Below are 23,009 nucleotides of genomic sequence, written 5' to 3'. Positions count from 1 at the left end.
AAGTTCTACTCAAAACTATAGTGTGGCTTTAAAATTATAACATAAAAGTGCCCACGTCATGCCCTTCCCTCCCGTGTGGGGATCAGGCTGCCCGCCCTTTGCTTTAGCGAGAAACCAAGTTGGCAGGGCATCCCAACCAAGCGAGAAACCAAGTGGGGAGGGGAGGGGAGAGGCCAGAGTGACCCAGTGGGGAAAAGGGGGGGGCGGGGGCACCAGGAGGAGAGTGGAACCTGTCTGTGCCCAGGACAGGCAGTTACGGAGTGCCAGCCACGTGCTGGGTGCTGGTAGAACAGGCTGGGCAGGTCCAGGTCTACGGCCACGACGCTGAGACCTGCCCTGAGAGCCAGTGGCACCGCACAAGCCAGCCCAGTACTGGTCACCCTATGGTGACGATGTGAGGGGTAGGGCCTGGGAGGCTTCAGTTGTGGGGGTACAGTGGCGTCACCATCATGGCCACTGTGCCAGCGCTGAAAGCAGCCCTGGTGACCAGCTGCCCAGTGCGGCCAGCTCCCTTCCTGCTCCGTCACTCGGCGGCTCAGACGGTGCTGGCCCTGCAGCGAGCTGTGCCGTCCAGCGCGGGAGGGTGGGACCCTGCTCTTCCCCTCTGGTGCTCCGTGCCTCCCCCCTGCAGGCACTCTGCTGTTAGAAAGCATTTTAGATGGATTTGCTGTCACTCGTGTACCTGACGCTGATAACCAGTGTCATCACCAAGAAATGACCGTGGATGTTTTCCCTCCACCGCGCTTTGCCCTCAGGTTTGAAGACCTTCCTGTCACATCACTGCTATGAAGGGACAGTGTCTTTCCTGCCGGCACAGCACACAGTGGGGTCTCCAAGGGATAGCAAACCATGCCGGGCAGGGTAAGCGCGGTGCTGACGTGTTTCTATCGCCAACAGTATGAAATAAAGCACAGGTTTGGGCCTGTTATGCAGTAGTGACAGGTGTTTTCCAGACGTAGGCTGGGGACGCTGGACTTTGTGCCCAGCGAGAGCACAGGTTAATGTAGCACTGTCCAGTCCACACATGCCTGAGGAGAGGGTGTGTCACCGGACCCCTCCAGTGACATGTCCCTGTGCCACGGATGGGACACGAGGGGAGGCCCAGTGCTGGGATGAGGCCACCTCATGCACCGGGGGAGGGCTAACGTCACGCTGCCTGCTCCTGTCGGGGTTCCTTTGCCTCCATTGCGGGGCATGAAAAATCCATGCAAGAAACAACGAAAGACAAAACTACTTTAGCGAAAGCTGTGTGTGCTGGACACTGGACGGGACTGTAGGCAAAGTGACTGGACGGAATAGGCATTTTCAGCAGGAGATGCACGTGGAGCCTCCTGTGCCCACCGCAGCAGAGACCCTGGCTCCAAAGGGGTGAGGGGGTGCCCACCTTGCAGTTAGGAAGGGCCAGCCGAGCCCCTGAGCACCCAGCAGAGGGAGTGGGCACAGGCAGGAGCAGCCCCAGGAGAGGGGAGGTGAGTCAGTGGCGGCTGGAGTCTACAGGCTTGGCCGTCACAGGCTCTGAGCGTGTGAACACGTGGATGAGCAGCAGCGATGAGACCCAGTGCCCTCCCAATACAGTTCGGAGTATGTGACCCGTTTAAAGCAGAACCTGAAATAAATCTTAAAATCAGTCACATGGCCCAGTGGCCCATGTGGACAGCGGAGCGTCTGTCCACCATCTGGCCCCTGCTCCGTGGTCTGAGGATGAGGAGGGCGTGGGTTTTGAAGGACCCGTGCTTTTCCTTTAAGTCTTCTGCCGGCCCTTCCTTCCTGACGTGAAGAATTTGGGGCTGTACATGGTATTTGAGCCACTGTGTTGCCACACTCAGCGACTGCGCCAGTGTGAACGCTTGTCCTGTTGGGCGCGTGGTCCAGCGGGGCTGACGGCAGACACCATGGAGCCCGGAGGCTGGGGTCCGCATTAGCCCTGAGCTCCTCGCTGCGTGTCATCGCCTGCGCAGGTCACTGTGATCTGTCACGCGAGCGAACACAGGCTCAGCCCGGAGGCTCGGGGGGGGAGGGGTCGGGGCCTTTCTGGACGCTCTTCCAGCCACTGCCGTGCTCACATCAGGGCGAGAGGTCAGCTCTCAGTGCACAGGCCTCCTGGGGCGCTCTGCTTCTACAGTGTTTACAGACGGTGGCAGAGGACATGGTGACATGCATGACTTTAAATGTAGATCTAATGGCGAGAATTCAAATTCACGTGCAGAAGGAATACTTCAGCTAAGCCTTTGACGTTGGACTTTTTATGATACGAGAATTAAAGTGTTTGCCTGCGCCAAGCACACGTATCCCCTTGTCAGAGGAGGCCTTCTTGTCTTTCAGATGCTTTGTGTGCAGGCAGAGCCGGCAGCAGCTGGAGGAGGAGCAGAAGAAGTCGCTGTACGGCTTAGAGAACACGGGTAACGTCTCCTGAACACACGCCGCTGCTCAGTGTGTCAGAATTCTGTGTCGCAATCTGCCTCCTGTCACTGCCCACCTCTCCCTTTTCCGGGCTTGCCCCGCACAGCCGTCTTCTCTTTAGCCTCAGGCAGTAACACATGGTTGCCGTTTGCCAGACTTCTGGGCAGAGAGGCTGTAGAAACGCCCATGTCACCGTCTCCCGAGTCACTGCTTCCAGCCGAGAGTGGGGCCAGCAGTGTTTCTGTTAAGTGCTTCTAGTAGAGCCTTCAGGCTTTGCCAGCCACTCGGAAAGGAATGGGCACAGCTGTGTTCCAAAAACTTATTTATGGACATTGAAGTTTAAGTTTCATATCATTTTCATCGGTCACAAAGTATTTTTCTTTTGGTTTTTTTTTCCCAATCACTTAAAAATGTGAAAATCATTCTTAGCTCACAGGCCACACAAAATCAGATGGCGGGCCAGATTAGGTGACCCCTGTTCTAAATCGTCCAAAAGTCCCCACGTGAGGATGAGTGACACAGCTCTGCCTCTAGGGAGGTGACCGTCTGGGCGCAGCATGGTCACACAGCTTCGCTGCGGGCATTCCCTGTGTTGATGGTAGTCGATCGCACGAGCATGTGGCCAGAGTGAGACCTGGAGTGTCCAAACCAGGGGGGTGTAGAGACTGCCCTGTCCCATGTCATCGGGACGCCCGCCCGCCTGCCCGCTGTCTCGCATCCAGTGTAACGTCTTCTTTGTGCTTCAGACGAGGTGGAGGAGTGGAAAGTTGTCTGCGGGAAGTTCCTGGCCATCAACGCCACAAACATGTCCTGTGCGTGTCCCCGGAGCCCCAGGGGCCTCTCCCCGGCCGCCCACTTGGGAGACGGGTCTTCAGACCTCATTCTCATCCGGAAATGCTCCAGGTTCAACTTCCTGAGGTTTCTCGTCCGGCACACGAACCAGCACGACCAGGTGAGGGCGGTGCGTCGCCACGTGATCTGTGTCGGGGCCGCTTCTGTTTGGGGCGTCCCTCGTGAGCCCAGCACTGCAGTCGGGGGAAAGAAAGGCAGACTGTTTCTGTTTGTGTTTCCCCATTTTCAACTGTCAGTCACAATTACTCCTTGTCAAATTTCATTTAAAAATACGAAACCTCTGAGCACAGAAACTAGGAGGCGTGAATGTTTACACATGTCCTCTCATTTCTCCTGCTGTTTAAAAACAGAACAAAACGATACAGTGAAATTCTGCGTTGCCCTCGCAGGTCGCTTACAATAAACCTGCAGGGGGCTCCCAGGTGGGCAGACGCTCCCAGGGGACATCCATCGTCTCTGGCGTCTGTGTCATTAGAGCAGGGCAGACCCTGAGTCTGAGCCAGGGAAATCGAACTTGTGGTTAGTCTCTGATTTTAGTAAACACATTTTTTTAACTTGTATTTAAGATCTAGTCCAACAGTTTTTTTGTGTGTTTTTTTGGTGGAAAGAGAAGCAAGTTTATTCCAAAGAGTTAAGGGACAATAGCGGACTCCCTGTCACAAAAACTGCCTTCAGTCCACTAGTATTTTTAAGTGGCTTTTAAGTGACTTGTCAAAACGATAAAGAATTCTACAGGTCACTGCCAGTGAGCTGCCAGAATTCTTTACAAATGTTTGTCATTGTGGATGAGCTGAGATTTCCAAAAGCAGTACAAGTGTTTTGCCGAGTGCCTGGGGAGGCAGGTATCAGATTTTCTCCATCTGCAGTTGTCCAGGGAGCTGGACGGAGCGGCTCAGAGCACTGCCCAGTGGCCCTGTCCTCAAGGAGGGCTGAGCACACTCAGAGAACTGGCCGACCCTCATTGGGGACCACAGGGCTGTCCCCTCCCCAGCACAGCAACTGTAAGAACATAGTTTCCTCTCTCTTGCTAGTTTGACTTCGCTTTTGTTGAAGTTTATCGCATCAAGAAATTCCAGTTTGTGTCGAAGCACGTGGAGGACGATGACGGCGACCTCAGCGGGCGGGGGAAGCAGCGGTTCGGGCGCATCTGCAGTCACCACCCCTCATGCTGCTGCACCGTCTCCAACAGTTCCTGGAACTGTGACGGGGAGATTCTGAACAGCTCTGCCATCGAGGTCAGGTGAGTGTCAGCTCTGCCATCGAGGGCAGGCCCTGGTCAGCGCGTGTCTGCAGGTGAGCACTGCGTCCTGAGATGTGAGCCTCAGCCACGCGTGCGTCGCAGTGGCCCGGGGCGGGGGGCACTGCCTTCATTTGGGGAGGATGCCGCTGCCCGGATCATTTTCACAGGGTCTGAAGTCCTTGATTTTATTCTTTCCCGCTTTCTCGTGCACTGGCCTTGATCTCTTCGCCTGGCGTTCTCTCCTCCCAATAAAACAAATGAACAGACAAAACGGCCTCTGTGGCCACTGTGAGTCCTGGGTTCAGAGTCCACCAGGAGCCCGGCTGCTGCCGTCATCAGGTGCTAAGTGCAGGGGGGGGTGTGTCCAGGCTTGCGGCCCCCCCGGGGCAGGCACCAGCTGGCCGCTGGCGTGTGGGAGGTGGGTCCTCCCTAAACCCACTGGGGCTCATGTATTTAGTATCAGGAACCTGTAACTATATCACAGGTCGTATATGTAATACATATTACATAATCGGATGAAATACGAGTGCAGAGGTTTTTTTCCCATGGAAAGACAAAGTTTTTTTAAAGGCTATTAAATGAGGTGAGGGCATACAAATTGTAGGAGACTAGAGGATAAGCGTCAAGTTCTAGAAGCATTCTGGATTGTTTGCAAATGTCTTTCCAATCTTGGTCTACTTTGAGAAAACCCAACTGGACACTCACTGACCATAACAGAGCAGATCACGTCTGACAGGTGACAGAGCGAGCCAGCAGGCCACCGTGTGGAGGGGACAGGTGTGCCCTCCGATGTCCGCCGTCCAGCACTGAAGGGGACCTTGTTTATAGTCCTCCACGTTAAGTGGCTTTTCAACCAGCCAGCGGCGGGGCCCACATGCAGCCTTAAAACTCTTCTACTATCAGTGTCCAGAAGAGCTGTCGGAGGAGAGCAGTCTATTAAATGTCCCCCAGTCCCATGTCTGCATGCTCCCCGTTCTCGTGGCCAGGACGTGGTCAGTGTGGCAGTGACTGCCCAGGTCAAGTCCGTGGACGAGAGGCGGCCACGAGGCCACAGGAAAACCCACCAAGCCAGTCGTACTCACAGGGATTGGCATCTGTGGAGTCATGTGACAAGCAAAGGAAATGGAATTTTTTTAATGCTGGCTTATGGTTTTACTAGAGAAACGGGATACTCTGAAAATTCGGGGTGGCATCTGGGAAGTATGTCCTGCATATCTTGACAGATGTTACCGAGTCTTGAGGAGCAAGTCACTCAGTTACAGGGGTTATTACTGAACACCTTTGAGGAGGTGGTGATGCCGGCCAGGGCCCTATGGCTCCGGTCTGGAGGCCGCCGTGCAGGGTGGGGGCCTCCAGGGGACCTCGGCCCGCTCCTCAGCCGCCTGGGCTCTGCCTGGCGTGGGGTGCACTTGTCCTTCATGACTGCATGTGGCCTGCACATCTGTCATACGGTGGGGGTGCCCCACATATGGTCCCTGGGGCCCTGCGAGCTGGGTGCTGATGAGACCGAGGTTGCTGGCGAGTGGGGTGCTGGAATTAGAACTGGGTCTTCTGCTCCCCGGGTTTCCATGTGGCTGTGTCAGCTGTCCTTTACAAAACAGGTCTCTTGGGAGTATGAGTGAGTCATTGCGGGGCTGGACCCAAAGACAGTCACGGTGAGACCCACTGTCCCTGGTGAATGAGCCGGTCCTGCGCCCTTGACCAGCTGTGGGGCTGGAGTCAGGGACACGCAGCGTTTCAGTGTGACCCTTTGTCTCTGCAGGGTCCACTGCCAGCTGGTCCGGCTCTTCGCACGAGGAATCGAAGAGAATTCGAAGCAAGAGTTTCGCGGCTGAGGCGCCGTCGCGGACCACCCGCCCGATTCTCACTGTGCTCAGAAGTGTGAAAACCAAGGAAATACTGCAGACCAATTATGTGGATACATGCAGTTACATTTAGAAATTTATTTTTGATAGTCAAATCTTGACTTTAGAAAGGATGCCTCTGTCAAGGTTTGTGAACGCATTGGCATTTTCAGTTTTGTGAGTCTCGGGGTTGCATTTCACAGAACTTACGCTCGGCAAACAGCAACTGTTGACTTGGGGGCTTCTTATATTTTAACAGCACAGACAGCGCAGAGTTTAAAACTGTCCATGAGTGGCCCCATTGCAATAATTTTAGGGGTGATGAGTAGGAGTGTTCTCCATCCAGGTGGCACCACCTGGATACAAGGTGTTCACGCTGATCCACGCGGAGACCTCGGCAGCCGCTCGTGGGCGGGCTGTGGGAAGCAGCCACGCTGTTGCCGCATCTTGCTTTCATCTGAGCTCCCTTAGGATGCTCACTGGTCCCTCCTGCTGTGCAACTACAATGCAACGCAACCCTGCTTCCTTCAGGCAGCACCACGTGGGACCACTTCAGAGCGAAGGGCACGAAGCCGGACGCCTCCTCTCACCCTCGTCTCGCGCTGCCATCGCGTGGTGCTCCTGAGACACCCGGCTGGTGGCAGGAGCAGGTCGTGAGCTCGGAACGGGCAGCAGGCCCAGCACCAGCACACGTTTGACTGTTTTCAAGTTACAATGCCGGTGCTTTGTAGCGACAGAGTACGTGACACAGCGGGGATTCCCGAGGGACACGGAAAGAAGCTGACGTGCAGTAAGTTCACTCTGTGAATTCTCTGTAAACTTCAGACCCTGCCCCTGGGGTCCCCGCATTCCAGGGGTTATGTTGGTGCAGCCCTCGAGTCTATATGCGTGGTCCAGATTTTCTTCTTACCTTCACATGTATTCCTATGTAGTTATTGAAGTTTTCTCCTTTTAAAGCAGAAGAGCACGTAGGTGTCGTCACCGTTAGTCTGACTTTGCTGCCTGCTGTGGTGCTGGCTGCGGCGCCCGGATCCCCGGGCGGCCCCTCAGAGCTGCGGCCCTGTGGTGTGTGTTTGCACTCCCGGCCGAGCGAAGGTCTATCTAGAACAGTTCTGTCTGCGAGACAAGACGCAGCTTAACTTGTGGTTTGTGGCGGGAGACGACTGTGACAGGAGGCGATTCTGTACACGGCGCAGCCTCAGGCCCGGCGCTCACTTCATGTGGGTTCAGTTAGTCTCTAGCTTTTGACAGACATCATGTATTTTTAGAATTCACTTGCACCGACTTATATTTTGAAGTATACGTGAAATGACCTATTTCATCCCGCAGTCCCACAAAAGGGCAGCTGTCACAGTGGTTTTTTTTTTAGTAGACCACATTATGAAACTGTGCAAGGCCAATGGTTTAATAATTGTGGGTGGATGAAAAGTCTGGTGTAAAAAGCAGATACACACAGGCCACCTCTATTCTTAATGTTTGCTCCTGGGTGTGAAGAAACCAAAGATGCAGGACTGGCAGCTCTGTGGAGCCTGGTGGGCCCTGCTGGGGAGGCACTCGGGGGGAGGGGTGTCCCCAGCCCCTCCCGACCGCTGTGTGGAGTCGTGCTACGTCACAAGGTCTCCCCAATCAGTCCTCGGGCTTTGTCTTCCCTGGTCAACATTTCCAGTGCATGAATCCGCCTGGAAATCCACTGCCACTTGTAGAAAAACAGTCCAGGCCAGCGAGTGAGCATTTTCTGTTGGACCAGAACCCCAGCCACGCCCCGTGGTTCCCAAATGGCTCTGGCAGTGTGGCCTGACTGCGTGCTGACATTGCAAACCTGGGAAGTGTTCTTGGAGATTGTGTGACGGTGGACAGCCGAGAGCCCGATAACCTGCATGGGACGGAAGCACCTTCCCCACGCAGGAAGTTCAGGCCGCCGCGAAGACTCTGGATGGAGCGACCACAGCACCCGCACACTGGGGCTGTAAGAAAAATCATCAGAACGCATGGCTACATGGTGAAAACTTAAGATCACTTACAAGGGTCAGTCTGTTTTAACTTCCTTTGGCTCACTGGCGCAGAAACGATGAGGCAGCAGTTATGCAGTTATGACCCTATTCCTGCTTATTCTAGTTACGAAGTGATGTACCGCCCGTCGCTGGGCAACCGGTGTGACTGTCTCTTCCTCCGCTCTGTGTCACTGGAATATAGCTGGAAGGGTCACTTAATTTCTTTTCTAATCTTGCTGGTTTCAAGATTGGAAAATGACCTGTTTGTTCTGATATGTTTGAGAAGACAAAAATAAAGTTACTTTGGACAGAATTTGGCTGTTATACGATAAACAGTAAGTACTTATGAAGAGAACCCCGATTCGACAACAAAAACAATTTCCCTCTGTGTTCCTGTCTGTCCCGTTTCTGTCTCCCAGACTCTCCCCACCCTGGGGTGACCCTTCTGATTTGCAGCCAGAGTGATGGCTTCTGCAGGAAAGGGGCACCTAGGTGCCTTTTTTTTTTCCCCTGTACCATCCAGGAAAAGCCCAGATGCCCCTTGACTTACAACGGGGTCACATCCCAACACGCCCATCACAAGCTGAAAATACCTTACGAGGAAAATGCATTTAATGCACCTACCCTCCCAAACACTGTAGCTTAGCCTCACGTGCCTTAAACGTGCTCAGATACCTCACATTAGCAAAATTGGGACAAATCACCTTGCTGCCGTGGCCCAGTGTCACAAGAGAACATGGTACGCGTATCGCTAGCCTGGGAAAAGATCAAAATTCAAAATCTGAATTCGAGTTTCTACTGAACATGTATTGCTTTCAGAGCATCGTAAGGTCAAATTGTAAGTTGAACCATCGTAAGTCGGGGACCGTCTGAACCGCTGTGAAATGCACAAATTAAAACATACAGGCTTGCAAAGGAAGCCAGTTACACTGAAATATGGTTATCAAAGTTTCGAAAACAGTCCTTAGGCATATGTGTGCTTTACTGTTACATTAAATAAGGCACATGCATACAACAGGGAAACGGGGCTAACAGTTACGTGTTAGCCCATCAGCGAGCCTGTCCACGGTTTCCTCCAGGGAGCGGGTGTCCCCCAGTGTGAGGAGGGAGGGACTGGCCCTTGACTGCCCGGCAGAGCGGGTGGGGGTGCTGCCAGGAGGGGCAGGGGGCGGTCGGGGGTGGGGGTCAGGAGGTATATCTGGGCTAGAAAATCAGGGCATGTGTCTGAGAGCCGCCTGGGGAGTGTGCAGCAGTGCTCCTGAGAATTTGTGACAGGTTCCCCAGGGACGGTCCTGTCACTGCTGCACCCCGGACAATGGGTGCCGTGGCAGGCCACACTCCCTGAGTGACCTCGGCAGGCCTATGCCTCTTCCTGGGGGCTCGTGTGGCTCGGGGTGCGGGAGGCTGGGTGCTCTTGGGGGTCTCCGCACAGGTCAGTGTCCCATCCCGGTGGTTTCAGTACTGGGTGGGTGCCTGCGTCCCTCTGTCGGGAGTGAGTCTCTGGACGGGCTGAGCCACGAGCGTCACTGGGGCCCCTTCTGCCCCAGTGCCTCAAAGCCTCCAAGGCCTCCTGCACCTCAACCTCAGCCATTGGGGGTAGGGCTGCAAGTAGCCCCTGGTCCCAGAGACGCCAAGGGCCCCCCACGGCAGGCATCTCTGGGTGGGGCCAGAACCTGTACCCCATACACAAGGCACTGCTTCTGCCCATCTCTGCTCCCTGTACACCCTCGGGGTAATGGCACCGCTCCCCGCTGCCCCCAGTGCCAGTCCCGATGCCCCTGCCTGAGCCACCACCCCGTCATCAGCCTCCCGTCTTCTGGAACCGGGGTCCTGCCCCCCCCACCTCTCAGTATACATGGGCCCTACCCCACAGCCCACTCCCCACCGCCCTCTCCCCTCACCCCTCACCCCTCACCCAGGTGGCCTTGGTGCCCAGCGCCCCCTGCCGTCCAGCAGTGGCAGCTGCAGGGGTCCTGGGCCACCTGCTGTCCACAATGCACTGGGGCCCTCGCCTTAGCACAAAGCAGTTCAGGTTTATTTAAATAAAAATTATAATTTATACAAGACTTTTTCTTTAAACAAACAAGGTTTTCTTTAAAAAAATGTTACAGGGGATTTTTTTCATCAGTTCTTCATCCGGAACAACCCTGTTGTTGAACAAGAGTTACACTAGTAACGATTATTTACAGATGCAAAATAGACTCAGGCTTCAGACATAAAAAATTTAACATTCATTCTAGCTCAGTGATTAGTCATAGAAATTAAATCTCTGCCCAGATTTACACAGTTCAGTAAAACCACAGGTCCTCTTGGATGGAGAGCTCGGAGCCTGGCAGGGCCACACGCTTCCTGGCACACCCCTTGGGCATCCAAAGGACCTGCCCCCAGCCCCTTGGGCAACTCGAGGAGCCCATCTGGCACCCCAGCATCTCTTGGCCCACCTGGCTGGGGCCATGCGACCACACCCTGGCATGAGGTCAGTTTTCATCTCCCTTTCTCCACAAAAGGGACTCAAACTAAACCACCGTGCTCTGCCGAAGGCGGGAGTCCTATTCCACAGCAGGGACCATCCCCCACTGAGCTTGGGGACAGAATCCCGTCATGCTATCCAGTTGTGCTTACGAAGACGCACATGCTGACATCGTGCGGCCACAGGGGGCGCTGGAGCAGCACCCACAGGGGTCGCCCCGCAGCCCGTCCCTGGGGGCAGTTCAAGGCCCACCTTGCCTGCCTTGGATACTGGGGAGTCCCTCTGGGGTGTGTCCCCTGGGTGTACCCAAGGCCTCTGGGGCCCATGAGAGCCAGTCCACCTGCGCTGACCGTGGGGGCCAAAGCCAAGGTTTAGAGTGGGTTCTGCCTTCATTCTCAGAAGGTCGACTTACAGAATCACATGATCGCCAGCGCCAGTGAGACCGAGAGCCAGGTGGACACTGCAGGTCCCCAGATTTCACCGCCTGGGGCGGGGTGTGTGCTTAATCTGGCTGGTTGGTGTGGCTCCCCTGGAAGCGCTCCCTGGGCCCCAGCAAGGGAAGGGGTGACGAGCAGTGCCACCCATCTCTTACCCAAACCAGCAAATTAGGATCGGAGCAAAGGTAAAAATTACATCTGAAAAATGATACAAAAATAAGAAAAACAACTTGCTCTCTGTAAAAAATATAATCTTCTGTTTCTTCAAAAAACAACAATCTCAGTGACATCCAAAGGACTCAGGACAAGTCAAGGAACTGGAGGAATCCACATTGGGAAGTGTGCGGACTGGGGGCCGGCCATGCCGACCCGCCCCAACCCCACAAGCGCGTCCTTGGCAGAGGCCACCAGCCTGCCTGACCCCCTCTGGCTTCCAGGGCTGCCCCAGAATGGACAGAGCCCGGCCACCGGCACAAGGGCTGTGGCTTCCTAGGTGGGGCAGGGCCCAGACCAGCTGGAGGGGGCAGGGGCTCGCTCCCACCCACGTGCGTGCCGGTGCAGGGACGTGGAACACTGCAGATTGCCTGGCAACAAACCTCTGGGCTCTGCCCATGGTCACTCTCCAAAGTGTCCTCCCAAGCGTCCCTGCACAGCTTGGCCCACCTGAGCCCCGGAGCCCCTCCCTCACCTGGAGGCTGGCACCTGCCATGCCGTTGCTGGTTTTCACCTGAGAGCCACAGAAGCCTGAGCACCCCCGAGAGCCTGAGGGACATTCTGGGCCTTTCCAAACAGCAAAGTGTTAAAAAGATGCTCCTACCTACATGACACTCCATACCTGCGTCAGGTGCCGATTACAGGCCTCCTGGCCGGCTTGTCAGGCCGATAGCAGGTGGTCCCTACGGACGGTGGGCCAGGCCCAGGCCTGAGGCATGAGGGCCCTCCCACCAGCCCTTGTTGCAGCCCTCAGCCCCACAAAGGCCGAGCCAGATGGCGCTCGGAGGACATGCGGTAGGGGTCCCACTGAAGGAAGAGTGAGACTGACTGGCCGTTGTGGAGGCTAGTGAAGGGGCCTCTGTGTCCCTTGTCATTGATGTCCTTCAGCTATGGCTTTGGTGTGGAAGAGCTTCCGGCCTCCAGAGAGCCAGGTCTCTGGCCAGGTGCGGACAGAGAAGATGTGCTTGGCAGCTGCTGGGACAGTGTGTCCTGCACGTCATCCTTTCCAGTGGCCTCCGTGTCCACAGCTGTTTGAGACGTGCCTCACCCACCAGGCGGGCTGGCACCGTCTGAGTGCCCCAACCCCTGCGTGAGGGGTCTGTAAACGCAGGTGAACACAATAGAAACCACAGATCGAGGGGAATTATTGCAAAAAGATCATGAGGATATCCAATTATTTTCCCACTACCAAAGTGTTAAAAAAACAAACCAAAAACCAAAAAAATGTCCAGCAGTATCCTGGGAAAGACAACATTAGCTATCACTGCCGGATGCTGATGCCGCTGTGATTTTCATGTACTGGTTGGAAATGGTCTCGAAGGCCTCATCTCTGTGCACCATGGCACCAAACACCAGGGGCTGCCGGGAAGAAACAGTCACTGAGCCCATGGCCAGGCTGGTGCAGGACAAGGCCACCCACCCCAGCCTTGACTGGCCCTGGGCCAGATCCACGGGGGACACATGAGGTCTGGGTGCCCATGGGGAGAGCCCCTCCCACCCAGAGGCTGGGCTTCATTGAAACCAAGGCAGGGGATGGGCCCCCAGTGCCACCCTCCCTCCCTGAATAACTGCTGGTTCGTTCCCTGTGAGGCTCAGCCTCCCGGACCTGAACTCAATGCAGCAGCAGGTTCCTGGGGCCACAGGAGAGGGAGGGGGGAGGGAGGGGGAGGAGGGGAGGGGAGGAGGGGAGGGGAGGGGGGGGGGGGAGGGAGGGGAGGGGAGGGGAGGGGAGGAGGGGGAGGGGGGAGGGAGGGAGGGAGGGGGAGAGGGAGGGAGGGGGAGGGAGGGTGAGGGGGAGGGAGGGGGGAGGGGAGGGAGGGGGAGGGGGGAGGGAGGTAGGTAGAGGCCTTCTTGGGCCCCTCTACCAGGCTGGAACCCTGGCGGTCACTGCCTCTGAGTGGCCACAGGGATGCTCAGAGCCTCATTCCTGGGCCCACCCCGCAATCCCCTGGGCCACCCGCCTGCCCAGCACTTACTTTCTGGGTAGATGGTGTCGACACAGCAATCCCCATGCCCGAGCCCGGGAGAACAGACAGGACCTTGTACTAAAGATGAGCACAGTCACCACGGGCCTCTCTTAGGACCAGGGCTGTGCCACCCTCCTCATACCCAGGGCAGCCGCCTCCATGGATCCCCCAGATGGCAAGACCCATGGGGCCTGGGGTTGACTCTGTGACTAAGGGGAAGCAAGTGGGCCCAGCTACCCACACTGCGTGCAGGCCCCGCCTCTGGGCACCGCACACACCTGGGTCCACTCTACGTGACCACATGAGAGAAATGGTTAGAAAATGCCCAAGTGGGGACAGCTGTCTGCACTTTCACCTAAACCTGCCCTGAGGTGCACGGGCCTGAGGATGAGGGGTGGAGGCAGTGGGCAGAGCGGGCTCAGGCACCTGACTACCTGGGCCCACTTCCCATCCTTGCAAGGGCACCGGGCGCTGACCCACAGGGAGGTACACGGACACGGATGGGAGCTGAGGGGCTCTGCACAGAGGCCTTCTAGAACGGGAGCCCTGGCGTGGGCAGAAGCTATGCCCACAGGAGCCTCCAGGTGGCACCCGGTCTCCTCCTAAACGTGTCCACCTTCCAACTAAACCCTTCCAGCCCTGTGCCCCTGCGGCTCCGGCTTCGCTCTCCCTGAAATTGGAAGGGACAGGGGAGGGCGGGGCCACACCCACCTTCTGGATGTCTGTGATGTCAGCCAGCTTGATGACTTTGTTCCTCTTGGAGGACCCGGATCTGGAGCTCTCGAAGCACAAGTAACTATGGGGGACGGACAGAGGGACAGACAGGCCAGTGAGCCAAGGGGAACATATGGCTGCTGCCACAGCCCCCGCGGGGCGGAGGGTGACCCCCTAGACAGCCCCTCGCACCTGTTGTAAAAGATTACTTCTAGAAAGCTTCAGAGCTTTTAAAGACTAAAACCCAACGCTCTACACTGAACCTGCTTTACGTTCCCATGACATCACAACCCTCAGACATGCAACAAGAGACACAGGAGCGTCCCTGAGGCCCAGCCGGGGGTCTTCTTCGCCAGTTCCTTCAGTGAGGGGGTGGGAAGGAAGCGGCCGCTGCTGAGTGTGGGGGGACGGTTGGCCAAGGGCACTCAAGGCTGAGAATGGCCCCCAAGTGTGGACCTGTTCCCCCACCTTCCACACAGGGGGCAGCCTCAGGGATAAGCTCTCTGTACAGTCTCACCCTAGGAGAGAAAAGGCAGAGCCATCTTGGGGCTGCTACGCCTCAAAAGGACAGTGACAAGGGCCCTGCCTGCGCCTTGGGCCGTGAGCTCCCTCCACGCGAAACCACTCGACTTGTCTGTCACCCATCACGAGCATTCAGACCAGAGCGTCTCGCAGGCCTGGGAAAGGACGGAGCTGCTGCCCAGGCCGCGTCCACCTCAGAGGCAGTACTTTCGGCCCCTGGGAGTGGGGACAGCCAGCAGGAGCAGCAGCGGCTCTCGGCAGGGCTGAGCCGTCCCACGGCTGGGCCTGCTGAGGCACCTCTGCCCTCGCCCCCACCCCTCCCCCGCAGGTCACACCCGGCCAGCAGCTCGTGGTCACTCACTTCTCCGTCACGTACAGCACGCCGTTCCTGATGTAGTCCGTGGGCATCTTTCGGTCTCTGTTTATCAAGCAGCAGCGCCAGCCGTTCTCGCACACTAAGGGGACAAAACCGACCCTGGGTTTCCCACTGGCCACGCCCACCTCTGATTTGATGCTGGAACCAACCCATCAGCATTGGTTTTTCAAAGATGTACCGACATTCATTCTCCACCATCAGATAAAGTCCAGGGAGAGGATGGTGGCACAGCAAGAATGAAGTGGCATCTAAGTCTGTAAAACAGACGTTTCCTTCTCCACACAAATAGGCAGGGTTTTTGGGTGTTTGTTTTGTTTTTTGTTTTTCTTAAAGAAAAAGGACGCCGTTTGAAGAGCAGAGTAAAAGAAATCAGACTGCAGCCACAACTCAGTACAAGACGAGGGCTCGGGAGAAGGTCGACACTTAAATTCTCCACCATTTGTTTTCCACGGTGGGTGTCCCGCAGTATAGACGCCAACGGTTTTAAGAGCGCAGTTCACTGAGAGCCCAGCAATTTAGGAGTTTTAGGGGGAGGTCTTTTCTGGCAGGCGGGTGGGGACCTGAACTCCCAAGTCACCTTAGAGGCCACAGCCAGGCCCGGGGAGACCTCAGGGCAGCGTCTGCAACACAGACTCTAGGATTCTGGGTCAGGGCAGGCCCCGCTGAATTCCTGCCATTCGTTTATTAAAGAGAAGTCACTGCGTGGGCTAGGAGCCCACCCTGCGGCTCCACCTGCCTCCCAGGAAGTCGCGGAAGGAGGCAGGCAGCCGGCCATGGTCCCCACAACCGGGTCACAGGCTCATGGCACACATACCCGCCAGTGGTCGCTCGTTTTCTGTCAAGTTAAAGATCTCGTGGAAATTGCCCTTCTTCGTGCCATGGAAACGACCAGCGTCTTCGTCCTTGCTCAGGCCGGTTGGGGCACTGGACACGTAGCTCCGCGAGGCAGCCGTCTGCAGCTGCCAAGAGGACACCCGGCCCTGTCAGCTATGCCAGTGTGGAGAGGGACGGGCCGGCACGCACACAACCTCCTTCCCCACACACAGCTGCACACACAGACGAGTGAACAGGCGTGTGTGCCCAGATGTGGGGGTGCCCACAGCGGGGAGACCCTCTCTTCCCCCCAGCACACACAGTCCAGGTACTGTGCCACAGGTGCTCAGCACCGAGGCAGATCAGGTGGACATTTCAGAATCAGAACTGGCCAGAGGGATAGGCCACCAAAAGCAACATTAAAATATCAAACAGTCACAGCACGGCAATGCACAGCATCAGGTCACAGTGGGAGGAGGGGTCTTTTACACGGACGCCATACCTTGTCGTGCCCTGACAGCTGGCCAGAAAGGAGACAACAGACACACATATGACCGTGACAAAAGAAAAAGTGGGTCCACGCGACACGAGGTCACAAATACACTGGCTCAGCAAGCTGCAGGCGCAGACACAGGCCCACACGACACTTGGCGGGGTTGCCCTCCATCCTGGAAGCCCTCATCCCACCCCTCCTTTGTTCCCTCCCCTGAGAGTGGCCAGCACTAAGCAGTCTTGGCCCCTAGGAAGGTCCTATCCCAGCCACCCCAGGGCCAGGACGGGCCCTCGTTTGCTCCCATGTCAGGGAGTCAGGTACCTGCCTTTGTGCCTCTTCCCTCAGGTCCACGGCCATCTGTGTGACCAGAGCCCATCCGCTAGCTCACACATGCCTGGCTGCACACCCAGCTGGTGAGGTCGGGCTCCCAGCAACAAGCTTTGTTATCCCAGAACCCGGGAAGCCTGACCCACACTTGACCCCGAGCTTCCCTCCCAGTGACAAAAGTATCAAGCAGTCACTAGACACTCTTTCCTCAGAGAACATTCACACACAAGACCCTGCAATCCAATGCCACCTCCTCCAGGAAGCCTTCCTAGATCTGCCTGGGAGTCCTACTAGGCCCAGAACGTCCCCACTTGTCTGAGACCTCGAGGAGAGCACACAGGTTGGCTCAGTACATGGTGCCTGATGCCCATATAGCTTTCCACTGTGAATGAAATATGGGCCCAGTACCAGCCTGTGAGCATAAGGTGGGCCCATCTTGCTGCCCGAGCCTCAGAGCCAGGGACAGTGGGACCCAGCACCCACCCACAGAGCGATAACTGCCAGGGCTCCCTCCTCTCAAGGCCCCCAGGCTCTGGGCAGCCATGACCAATACCCCACACCCTGCCAGCCCTCTGCCTGGGGCCAGCCTGGCTCAGCGGGGCCCGCTCCTCACTGAGTCCATGGCAGGATTCCTCTGGGGACTGGCCCAGCCTCCCAGCCCAGCCTCCGCCAGCAGCGGTCCGTTGCTCAGGGCTGGCTGGCCCTTCATGGCAGAGCTGGGGATCAGGGAAAACCCCTAAGTTGTTTCAAGGGCTCCATGACATCGGAAGGACCTCAGCTCTCTGGTGACGGACAGTGAACACAAAATGGGAGTGTGGCCCCCGCTGGAGGCCGGGCTCACCCTGCGGGAGACGGCGGCAGTACTGGAGCGCTCTTTGAGCTGGGGGTCGGTGGGGAGGTTCTTCCAGATGATGTAGGGAGTGTCGTACTTGGCACGCAGCCTCGGGCAGCGTTTGAAGATGAAATCGATGAGGAAAAACTTGATTCCAGCATAGAGTCCTGGGGGAGAACACAGTCCCACTTCACCCGGGACCGGCCACTGTGCCCATCTGCTCAGCATGGCAGCCCTACACCCGAGTGAGCGGCAGGAGGCCAGGGCCCCGACGGCCTCCTGGAGCCCAGGTCTGGGACGGAGGCCCTGGTGGTCTCAATGCAGGGCAGGGGAAGCTAAGGCACGTGACCCCAGCTGGGGGCATCATCCACTTTTGTGTTACCTCAAACCCAAGGGTGGGTCGGAACCAACAACAAAACCAGCTCCAAAAACATAAGGGTGAGGTGAAGGAAAACTCTGGGGATGTGTCCCCAGCCTGCCCTCTGACTGGGGGGCAGGCAGCCCTCAGGGCCGTGGGCTACCCCAGGTCAGAGCTCGCGTGTCCCGGCCCAGGTGCCCAGGGAAACGACAACGAACCTGCATGGCCCACTGAGGTCATTTTGTTTAGCAGGCTTTTGTCATTTTCCCCAAGGCCACATGCCTGTCAGCCCTGGTTTTCCTGGCGATGGGTGCAGGCAAGGTGCCGATGAGACCAAAGACCCACCTGCACATTGGGGGGCTGAGGGTGGATGGGGGCAGTGGCCCAGACCGTGAGACCCCTGAACTGCAAGGCCAAATACTCAATGCCCCAACTCAGACCCGGCCCCACCACAGCCCCCACCACGGCCCCCACCCATGTACTGTGCACAGGTCCCGTGCCAGCTGCAGGCTGGGGACACAGACCAGGAGGGCACAGGTCGGGCTCGGGGTCTGGCCCAGGGAGGGGGGTGCAACTTTCTGGGGAAGCGCAGCTGAGTGGGTGGGGGCAGCGCAGGACCATAACCTCGGTCTCGGGGTGGCCCGTCCACCTCCCGACCCGCGAGGTCTCCAGGTTTCAGACGGCCTTCCTTTCTCCCAGACTTAAGCACTTTGGTAGTCCCTGGCTGAGGTTCAGAGGAAAGAACTCAGCGAGTTCTCAGCGGCCTGGAGGCTGCAGTGCTGGGGAGATGTCCCAGTGGGAAGCAGAGGCCGGCCGCTCCCCATGCCACACCAGCCCACGCGCGTCTCCTCACCCAAGGCCAGGCCCACCAGGCGGTAGGGGAAGAAGCAGGAAGCCAGGAAGGCGGCCCACAGCGCGACGTACAGCTTCTGGGTGATCTCAGGCTGCACCCACATGAACAGGCTGGAAGGGAGACGGGAGCTCAGCTGGGCGGCGGGGCCACACCCAGGCGCGGCCCGCTGGGGACCAGGACTTACTTCTTGATCTTTTCCAGGATGTCGGCCATCTTGCCAAAGAGGTTCTGTGTGAAGAAGCAACTGCGGTCACGACAGACCCCAGGCTGTCGGTCCACACAGCAGAGCTGGGCGGCCCTAAGTTCAGGTTCACGGGCTGCCCAGAAACATGTATTCCCCTTGAGACCACAACCCGGCACCAAGTGCCCCGTGGTCCTGCCCGATGCTCCAGGCTGAGGATGGGGTGATAGGTCTGGTCTGAATCGCGGGTTAACACGCTGGTAGTGACAATAGACCCAATTCTGTGCCTCTCCCAGGAGCTGGCTGCGTCCTCCTGGCTGGGAATGGCTCCAACCACCAGGCACCATTGTCAGACTAAACCAGGACCCTCCCCACCCATCGGGGCTGTCTTTCCCAATGGTCGGGGCCGGAACCCAGCGCAGTACCTGGGCCTTCTGGGCAACGTCCAGCACGAGCTGGAATTTCTCGGATACGGTCAGGTCTTCCTTTGGCAGTTCCTTCAGTCAAAGGGGAAAGAGAATTTCCACTGAAATTTAACAGTTCAAAGAAATTACTGACAAAAAAGGAACGGACGCCTCCCAGCCCCAGGACCTGGGTCACTCTGCTGTCCCCACACATCCAAAGGGACAGACGTCCCTGGGGAACCCAGCATGAGGGGGTAAACGGGGCAGCTGTTCTGGTGGACACCCCTCCTTGGCACCTGAGTGGGTGGGTGGGCAGCAGGCACCACAGCTGGCAGGGCTATGGCTCCAACTCTCACCTTCGAAGGTGCACCTGAAACCATGCAGTCCCCCCACCTCACTTTACAGGCAGGGAAACTGAGGCAAGGGGAGGCCCTGACCTCACCCTGCTTATCTGAGTTCATTGAACAAAGAACTCCTGAGGGCTTCCTGGGTGCTGGGCCAGGCAGGTACAACTTTGCCCCCAGATGCTGTCCCTGACCCCTAGGGTGTCCTACAGGCATGACCAAAGTTCAGCACCCCTACTGCGTGCTCCATGTACACAGTAGGTGCTCAAACATCTGACGAGCCTCATGGAGGCACTAAGAGGCCTCCTGCCCACACCTAGTGGTGCTGCCCCAGGGCCCAGAGTCCCCGTCTAGAGCAAGGTCAGCAAGCTTTTTTCTGTAAAGGGCCAGATGGTAAATACCTGTGCTTCTGCGGGCCACAGGGTGTTTGTCATAGCTACTCAACTTGGCTGTTACAGTCCCAAAGCAGCCACAGCACACGGAAATGAGTGGGCATGGCTGCGTGTGAATAAAACTTTATCTACAAAGTCAGGCAGCGGGCTGGAGGTGGCTACAGTCATAGCTGATCATACGCTCCATGTCCACTGTCCAGCTCACTGTTCACCCCCCTCTACAGGGGGTTCTGGGGGGGTGAGAGTGGCTCCCTTGCTGCCTCCCCCCACATCCCATCCTGCTGGAAGGGGTCAGCAGGACAGGTCAGGGCAGGGCCACCTCTTCCCAAGCAGCCAAGCCTGGGCCAGTGAGGGGCGCTGCAGGTGTCAGCTGGTGAGGGGTCAGGGTGCAGCTGCCCACGGCTCCAGGCTGGGGCGTGGCTGGCCTCCTCCCCCCAACCTCTCCTGGGCAGGCAGGGCTCCCGGTGGGCGCCCACAGAGCTGCACCTGGAGGCCTCGGGGGACCTCAGAGGACCCAGCTCGAGGCCCAACCCAGTGGAAACGGACGAGACCTCGCCCTCCCAGGACTTACCACCACCTCGGACACCTCTGGCACGATGCTCCACTGTATCCTCCAGCCCCTGGCAAACGGAGACAACACACACCTTTCAGACAGCGCCGTCTCAGGGTTGACGTCACATGCCAGGCCCTGAGCTCCCCTCGGAGAGGAGCGCCCGGAAAAGTGGACAGAAGGGGCTTCAGGAGCCCCAGCCGTTCACCTCCGAGACCACCAGGGCCCCTCCCTGCTGTGGACTCAGGTCTCCCTCACCAGTCCTCCCCAGGGGGCCTTCCTGTGGGGGACACATTTAAAGCCCCCAGAAGTGATGGTGCAAGAAGCCCTTTGAAACAAGCCAGTGACACAGCAGCTGCCGTCCTTTGGCTGACGAGTCTCACACGAGTCTCGTCTGGGCATGGCGGCCCCTCACAGTATTTAAATGTTTTATTTTCTATGAAAAACATTTCAAGTGAACCAGCTTGAGGAGGCAGAGGAAGGCACCTAGGAAAGTGAGTGTGTAAAAGTATACAACACGGAACGCAGGGCTCTCAGGCCCCGTGGGAGGAAGGGTGACTGTGAGGGTGACTGCAGGCTCAGCTAGCCCCGGCGGCCTGGGAACACAGGGGTTCCACCCGAGTGCTGGCTTCCCAACGGAGCCCCACGGCCTCAAGAGGGCTGCTCAGAGAACACAAAGTGGGGCAGGTAGCACCCAGAGCTCACTGTCACACGAATGCCAGCGGGTACTTCCCAGGGCACAGAGCCTTCTCAGCTCCCTCAACGCCCGAGCTGTCTTCCCGGAGGTTTGAGGGGAGCCTTTCTGCCAAAACGGAGCTCACCGAAGGACTAGCGTGGCCCTGAGGCCAGCACCACGGCCACACAGGAGTTTGGGAACTACCCACAGCAGCTGCAGCAAACTGTGGGGGTGGGCATCCTCCTCCTGGGGGGTTTGGGAGCCTATCAGAGGACAACCCCCCAGACGCCAATGCGTGAGGCATAGCCAGAGAGGCATGTATTACAGGTGTGTGTGACACAGGGAGACAGCACAGCCACACACATGACAGACCAGCTCACTTACCGGGCTATGAGGTAATTGAGAGACAACCTCAAAATCGCTAGAAACAAGAACATGGGGATGGCCCAGCCATGCCACACGGCATTCATGTAGACCTGCAGGTGGGAGAGAGGTGGGGGACGGTTAGGAACGGCATGGCGCTCAGGACTGGCCACGGGCAGGCCGCACGCTAGAGGCTCAGGGATGCAGAAGCCTGTACCTGGTGGGAGGAACGCCCAGGGTCTATAGTGGCAGGCAAGCCTCCCTGCCGTCCCGTCCCTGACCATCCCAGAAGGCAGACCAACGCGTGGAGAGGCCTTTTCCAAGAACACTGCTGTGGGATGTCTCTGTGCAGGCGGAGCCCTGCGGCCGGCCCTGGGCCACACACAAGGCCCTCGTCTGATCTCCCAACCACCCATCACCACGCCCACTTTACAGCTGGGAAAACTGAGGCTAAGTGCGTGGCATCCCTGGACTGTCCTGCAAAGCCAGGGTGAGTCCCTTGGGCAACCTCAGGAGGATGCACACCCCCCCCAGGGAGCACTCACAGTGAAGGCAATGGCAGATGTGTAGACGGAGTACCAGTCGGATAAGGCAGAGAGGTTCTTCACAAAGTTGGTGACAGGCTTGGCACCGCGCTCTGGGGACAGAATGATGGCACGGTCAGGCCAGTGCTCACCTGCCCTCAGGTATACCTGGGGGGTCAGGCTGGCCACACCAGCAGAGAGGGAACCAAAACGGGCAAAGCAAACTGCAAACACACAGGCTCCGGGTACGCCTGACCCCTGCGCCAGCGCTGCCTGGGCTCTCGGCTGCCCCGCAGGGAAATGCCCCCACCCCACAGCTGTGCCCGCACACAGGAGAAGGAGGCCTGGGAAGCCTGTTTGCATCCCCTGAGCCCTGGCAGCTATCTGGGAAAGCACCACTGTTCCACATGTTCCCTGGAGAGACAGATGGAAGGGGTGGGCCTGGGACATACTTCCAACAGCCTCAAGAGGAAGGCTGGAGTGGGAATTACTGAAAACCGTCTTTCTAGAAAGACGTTCAGTTCAGTGCAAGATCCCAGAGCCCCTGCTGGCCGGCCCCACCCACACCTATCAGCCAGCACCCCCTTCCCCGCCGCCCCCCCCCCGCCCCCGGCTCAGTACTTACTTAGTCGCCTCATGTTTTCAGTTAACCTAAAAGACAGGGAGAAGGAGGTGACTCACCCGCCACTGCGTTCCCCTAGCCCGTGCCTACAGTGCTCTGCTGGCACACGGGGCACACAGGTGGCCCTGCATGCAGGAGCCACACGCCCGGATGGGCCTCACTGCTGCTCCCTACTGTGGACGGGGTCTTGCCTATGGAAACATCCCTCATCTCCTGCCCACATTCCCCAGGAACCTGAGCCTTTGAGAGCA

At 57.6% G+C, this 23,009-nt stretch overlaps 2 protein-coding genes across 6 annotated transcripts in view; one reads left to right on the top strand and one right to left on the bottom strand.

Annotated features, from left to right (window-relative positions):
• The window catches only part of CERK (ceramide kinase), a 32,323-nt gene extending 23,683 nt beyond the window's left edge, over nt 1-8,640 (top strand). Inside the window, exons 9-14 of one of the 4 annotated variants that reach the window (XM_074326592.1) lie at nt 756-861; nt 2,323-2,399; nt 3,147-3,352; nt 4,284-4,492; nt 4,758-4,831; nt 6,255-8,640. In XM_074326592.1, the coding sequence (XP_074182693.1) occupies nt 756-861; nt 2,323-2,399; nt 3,147-3,352; nt 4,284-4,492; nt 4,758-4,831; nt 6,255-6,430 (848 nt within the window). In that variant the 3' untranslated portion in view covers nt 6,431-8,640. Of the gene's footprint in view, nt 1-755; nt 862-2,322; nt 2,400-3,146; nt 3,353-4,283; nt 4,493-4,757; nt 4,911-6,093; nt 6,167-6,254 lie in introns of those variants that run through there. The other 3 variants (XM_074326593.1, XM_074326594.1, XM_074326595.1) reach the window with 3 other exon arrangements.
• Nucleotides 8,641-10,340: 1,700 nt separating this feature from the next.
• Nucleotides 10,341-23,009, bottom strand: part of GRAMD4 (GRAM domain containing 4) — a 75,319-nt gene continuing 62,650 nt past the window's right edge. For both annotated transcript variants that reach the window (XM_074326590.1, XM_074326591.1), the window contains 13 exons: nt 22,762-22,787; nt 22,158-22,249; nt 21,634-21,725; nt 20,595-20,643; nt 19,309-19,380; nt 18,887-18,930; nt 18,703-18,812; nt 17,501-17,658; nt 15,841-15,985; nt 15,012-15,105; nt 14,126-14,210; nt 13,424-13,492; nt 10,341-12,806 (listed from right to left, as the gene is read on the bottom strand). In XM_074326590.1, the coding sequence (XP_074182691.1) occupies nt 12,702-12,806; nt 13,424-13,492; nt 14,126-14,210; nt 15,012-15,105; nt 15,841-15,985; nt 17,501-17,658; nt 18,703-18,812; nt 18,887-18,930; nt 19,309-19,380; nt 20,595-20,643; nt 21,634-21,725; nt 22,158-22,249; nt 22,762-22,787 (1,141 nt within the window). In that variant the 3' untranslated portion in view covers nt 10,341-12,701. The remainder of the gene's footprint in view (nt 12,807-13,423; nt 13,493-14,125; nt 14,211-15,011; nt 15,106-15,840; nt 15,986-17,500; nt 17,659-18,702; nt 18,813-18,886; nt 18,931-19,308; nt 19,381-20,594; nt 20,644-21,633; nt 21,726-22,157; nt 22,250-22,761; nt 22,788-23,009) is intronic.

This window comes from Rhinolophus sinicus, linkage group LG02 (assembly GCF_036562045.2).
Source record: "Rhinolophus sinicus isolate RSC01 linkage group LG02, ASM3656204v1, whole genome shotgun sequence".
Lineage (NCBI taxonomy): Eukaryota > Metazoa > Chordata > Mammalia > Chiroptera > Rhinolophidae > Rhinolophus > Rhinolophus sinicus.
This window is presented reverse-complemented; position numbering and strand designations above follow the sequence as displayed.